The sequence below is a fragment of the Marmota marmota genome, unplaced genomic scaffold (genome assembly GCF_001458135.2).
Source record: "Marmota marmota marmota unplaced genomic scaffold, marMar, whole genome shotgun sequence".
NCBI lineage: Eukaryota > Metazoa > Chordata > Mammalia > Rodentia > Sciuridae > Marmota > Marmota marmota.
In genome coordinates, this window is record NW_025999925.1 from 1,460,770 (window position 1) to 1,466,769 (window position 6,000).

The window sequence follows — 6,000 nt, forward strand, 5'->3', positions numbered from 1 at the left end:
TATTTTTTCAGTGTTAGGAAATATAATACTACTTAAATATTTTAACTTGCTAAATGGTCTTACAATATATGAATATATTGTAATTTATTTAAACAATTCATTAATGGTGGTCATTTGGATTCTCTTTGTCTTTTGACTATTACCAAAACGCTCCTGTGAATATCCTTGGGAAGATTTAGATAACAATGCTGAGCTCATGTTGCAACATATATGCCTAGAATAATACTACATGGGGTTCTGATTATCATATCCCAAAACAGATATAATAGGACTAAGAGAGAGACAGAGACAAGGACAAACACAGATTATGGAGATAGGGGATAAAAATTAAACATTGTAGTGCTCTAATCTGAAAAGAAGGAATATGAATAAAATGTATGGGAAATTATGATAGGTACTCATAAAGGGAGCACAAACTTGGCAGTTCTTCAAAATAAAAGAAAAAACTTTTAAAAGTAGAAAGAGATGTGCTTAGAACAGAACAGATCAAGTTAAATACTCTAATTCAGGTGTGATAAAAATACGGAAATTTTTATCTTGAACCTTTACAAACTGGATATATAAATAAGCTAAAGGTTTAGATGATATGTGTAAAATAAAAATCTTCATGGAAATTAAATTTATAATGGATTATTAAGGAAAACTAGAGCAATTCAGGTTATACTGTGACCTTTTTTAAATCAGTGTAAATAAGGTTATATACTATCTTGTCCCACAAGTTTTAATGTCCCTTATTGTTGCTGCTAAATAACAAAATACTAGGCTAAGTAGACCACTGATCTGGCCTAGTATGGCTTTTTTTTTTTTCTTTTGTATAAGATACTGAACCCAAGAGCACTTAACCATTGACCCACATCCTCAGCCATTTTTATTTTTTGAGACAGGGTTTCTCTCGCTGAGTTACTTAGAGCCTTGCTAAATTGCTGGCTTTGAACCTGTGATCCTCTGCCTCAGCCTCCCAAACCACTGGAATTACAGGTGTGCAACATCATGTCCAACTCTAGTATGGCATTTCTAATGTTTTTATGGGTTTTGTCATTTTTACTATTTCCTATAAAACTGAAGCACCAAGAATAGTCTTAGGTTTTTCCCTTAAATTTTACAGATGAGTATTGAATAAATCATTTTTACTAAATTATGTTCTTAAGTTTTTAAATTTATATTATCTTTTATTACATTAATTATTATTAAAATAATTTAGTTGACATGCCTGTGAATTCTTGCACTTTCATCTTTTCAGAGGCATATAAATTTTATCCAAGAACAAGATCAAACTTAATTTCTCCTAATGTTAATATTTTTCAGTACTATAATTATTTATGGATGTATCACATCTTTACAGACTGTCGAAGACCTAAGTTCATTTGAGTTACCAACTTTGCCTCATCAAAATGTCCCCTCTTGTGAGCCACTAAATAATAAAGGGAATTCAAATTCTATGGAAAATGCCTCTGACCAGGAAACTCCATGTATATTAAGAAGATCATCTAGACTAGAAAAACTGAAAGTAAGCCGAGATGCAAATGGTACAAATGACATATGTAAGATTACAGAAGAGATTTTACCAAAAATACCTAGCTGTGAGGATCAAATAAATAATAAATCTTCAACTAACAATTTCAGGTATGCTATTAAATTGAATCTTTGTTTCCAGTTATGTTATGAACCTAATAAATAATTATATGCTTGAGAATGTTAGGGTCAGTGTAAAGTTACCCCTAAGTAAAGAGCTTTATTACTTTTTATGTTGCTGCTTTTTTTATTTTGCGGTTTTTGATCAGTGCCATTCCATTAAGCAAATCCTTATTTCTTGAAAACAGCCTGCCTTTTTTGCCCTAAAGGGGAAATAGAGTGGATACTGGCATCCTGATTTGGGAAGTGATATATAGGAGACTCAGCGTACTCAGATTTATAGGAGACTACACCTAGAGGAGAGAAACACAAAGAGAACTAGAATCTATGAAGACTGGCAATATAGCATGTCTGTCACAGAATCATCTGTAGTTAACTCAGGAGCCATCTCTATATTTAAAACTGCCTTGCTACTTAAGAACAGCTCAGTAAAATATCTTTGAGTTTTAAAATTGTAGTCAAAATTTGGTATGATTTTTCATGAATGCCTGTAGAAAAATTATGGTAATTTTAAAAATACCTTTATTTTTCAAGAATGCAAGATCCTGTTTTAATGATTGAAGGTAAAGGGAAGAGTATCCATTCATCCAGACTCAAGAGTAAACAGATCAGGAAAAATAAACGACTTTCAATAAAAAATGGTAAGGCATATTTTGGGTATTTCTCCATTTCTTTAAGTCACATAGGAACAATTATGGTAGAAAAGATTCAAAGATTATCTATCTCAACTTTCTCATTTTATTGATGAGGAAACTGAACTTCAGAGATGGTAAGGTTTTTCCAGCATCACACAGAGCATTAAGAACACAACTGGGATTTGATCGTAAACTTCTGGCTCATAGGCTGGTATTTTTTTTCTGTACTTCTGTTTTGGAGAGGGTAAATACAGAAGTCTTTTCAAATTTAGGTATTTGACCAGCCTAACAAAACTGTGAGAAATTATACCAAGAGTAGTGGAGAAAAGAACAAAGCCAGATTGTTATTGTTCTTATCTCTTATCTATGTTCCTATATAACCCAAAAGATTGAACTGAGAAAACCTCTCAAATATAATAAGAGAATCTAGAAACATTGGTTAAAATATAATAGTGGAAAATTGGCAAAATTGGAATATGGACTGCAGATTGTATCAGTGTTAAATTTCCTGAATTTGGTAATAATACTGGGTTATATAAAAGAATGTCCTGTTCTTAGAAAATAAACACTTAAATATTAATGGTAAAAGGATATGGTATATAAAAGGTACTCATTTTATTTTTTATGTGTGTATATGTATAAATGAAGAGGGAAGTAGACTGTTTAAAGTCGTGGCAAAATGTTGACAATGAATGAATTCTTTGATCTTCTTTTTATTTTTCTTTCTTTTTTCAGTACTAAGGATTAAATCCAAGGTTTTGCATACATACTAGGCAGGTGCTCTACCACTAACCTATATCCCCAACCCTTTGTTTGTTTTTATAACTTTCCTATAAGCCTGAAATTATTCAAAATAAAAATTCAATAAACCAAAGAAGATAAAATTAATATATTTTATATAATTATTAACTAGAGATACAAGAGAATATCCAATTTATAATTGTTACAAAAGACAGACAATACCTACTTATATCAGTGTTAAGAAATATGATAAATACCTGTAAGAAGAGAGCTTACAAATTCTGCTGAGGTACGTTAAAATAAAAAGACTCAAATAAATGGAAAGAAGAACTTTGCTCTTGACTAAAAAGATTACGTGTTACAAGAAACTTACTTCTCTTAATTACTTAATAAATACAAGAGATCTCTATCAAAAATCGATTTTTGTTTATTTGTTCATTGTTTTATTGTTTAGGTGTTTTTTTTTTTTAACAGAGCTGGAGGATAGCTATGGGAATGTTACAAAATGATACTAAATTTCAGCTGGAAAAGTAATTATGAAAAACTAGATAAGAAAATTGTGAAAAAAGCAAAGGGAAGGTAGAGTGGTAGGACCCTGTTCTATATAATATCAAAGCATATTAGAGGAGACAGGAAGATGGTGGAAGTGAACTAGATAGTGAGTACCCATCTCTTTACAACATGGACGGAAAGTAGTCAAGGAAAAGCAGAATTGAGAGGTGGATGACAAAATAAATGTTCTAAGACTCAGTATTACAAAGTCTGAGATCTGGAAAGACTGGAAGATAGATTACCAGAGTAGAAAACAAGCTCAGAGTCCCCTAATCCTGAACTTGAACCTGGTGTTAGGAAGGGGGGAGGGGCAACAGAGAGAGAAAATGGTGGGGGAGCCAAAAAATCTCTTAAGCTCTCCTACTTAAAAGGAAACACACAAGTGTAACAGATGGATCCTTAAAACATAGTAAACAACTTAAACAAATTTATGAAAAGAAAATTGAGCTAGGGGTCTGCAGTCATCTCTGGAGCCTTCAGCAGACCAGTCACCTCCTTAAATCAGCACAACATCTTCCCTGCCCAGACAGCTGCAAATTAAACCAAAGGGAAGTCCCTTGCAGTGGGATCTCTTAAGAATCTGGCCGGAAAGAACTTCTAGAAGGACCACTACTACTCCAAAATCAATGAAATCCTCTCTTTTACTCCCTTATTTCGAACAAGGAGAATGAGCTACTGGGAACTATACCAAGAAATTGCACCTAACACTGCTCAGCCTCTGGGACCCAGGAAAGGGCAGAAAGCTCTGTGCAGCCTCCACTCACTCAATTCAGACAGGGACAGCAATGAAGCAGCTGTGGCCCTGAACAGAGGAAAGCAGATTCACCAAATCCAGACCACTGACATTGGGGAAAGGCACCCTGGGAAACCTAGGGTTGGTCCCCGGGATTGCAGGGCCATACCAGAGGGAAACTGCCCAGTGGAAAATTACCAGAATCTATGCAACAGGAAGGGGTTGATCCCAGCCTTAACTGGTGCACAACCTGACCTGTGGTCACACTTGGCAAGTGACAGAGCATTGTTTGAATACTTGTAGGACATTGCATCAGACTTAGTAAACAGAGGGAATCAATGCCCACTATTCACAACCCGGGGCAGTGGAGACTATGGTCCAGGTGAGCCACCAGAAACCTTTCACTACAGTACCTCAGAGAGCAACTTGATCAGGGGAATACTTCTGCACCACAGAACACCCATGGAAAACCCAGAGCCAGAGTTCCTGAATTCACAGACAGGCATGGGGATTTTCACTACTTTGAAAAGAATCTGATAGATGGGAGCAGCTACACTGTGACCCATAACAATCACAGGGACACTCCAAAGCCTGCATCTTGTATTACTGTACACAATAGAAACAGCCAACTCACAACACTAACTGGTCACCTGTAGGCCCTTGAGCTGATAAACCAGAAGTTGCTAGTAGGAGGTTCATAGCAACTAGGGAATTGGCTCCTGTGCCCCTGCAACTTAGGAGAGATCCACAGCCAAAGACTGATGGACATCTGCTAAATGTCTAAACCCCAATGAAATCCAAACCAAACTTTAATAAAAATTTTCCTTGCCTTGATATGGTCTACTATAAACAACTCTAATGTCAACTTGATTTATAAATAACTTTTTAATTTTTATCCAATTGCCAACATTGTAACTTCAACCTGTTTGAATATTTTTCATGTAATGTTTTTTTAGCATTAATTAGAATCAATCTTCTTAACTTTGTTTTCCTAGCTCTAGTTTATACTTGTTCTTCTTACCCCCTGCCCATCTTCTTGCATAATCGGATACTACCTCAAATACTAATCATTAATCTATTTCTCCTTTCTACCTTGGTGTAATTATTCTTTTATAGCTTCTCTCTCTCTCGCCTCTCTCTCTCCTTTTTGCCTTATCTTTATTCTGACCCCACTTTAGTCCACATTTAAGGTTATAGTGAGTTTACTAAATTTAATAACTATTTTTTTTTGCATTTTTATTTTTTTTTCTTTTTTCCCCCTCTATTTCCTTTTATTTATTTATTTATTTATTTATTTATTTAATGGTTGTTCAAAACATTACAAAGCTCATGACATATCATCTTTCATACATTTGATTCAAGTGGGTTATGAACTCCCATTTTTACCCCACATACAAATTGCAGAATCACATCGGTTAAACATTCACATTTTTATATAATGCCATATTAGTGACTGTTGTATTCTGCTACCTTTCCTATCCCCTACTATCTCCCCTCCCCTCCCATCTTCCCTCTCTACCTCATCTGCTGTTGTTCAATTCTCTCCCTTGTTCCCCCCCCCCTTTCCCCTCAAAACCTCTTATATGTAATTTTGTGTAACATTGAGGGTCTCCTTCCATTTCCATACAATTTCCCTTCTCTCTCCCTTTCCCTCCCACCACTCGTCTCTGTTTAATGTTAATCTTTTCCTCATGCTCTTCCTCCCTG

At 34.9% G+C, this 6,000-nt stretch overlaps 1 protein-coding gene across 1 annotated transcript in view; it reads left to right on the top strand.

Moving 5' to 3' along the window:
- Positions 1-6,000, top strand: part of Ankrd31 (ankyrin repeat domain 31) — a 176,679-nt gene that overhangs the window by 41,783 nt on the left and 128,896 nt on the right. The window contains exons 8-9 of the mRNA XM_048800131.1: positions 1,343-1,623; positions 2,167-2,273. Coding sequence (XP_048656088.1) covers positions 1,343-1,623; positions 2,167-2,273 — 388 coding nt within the window. The remainder of the gene's footprint in view (positions 1-1,342; positions 1,624-2,166; positions 2,274-6,000) is intronic.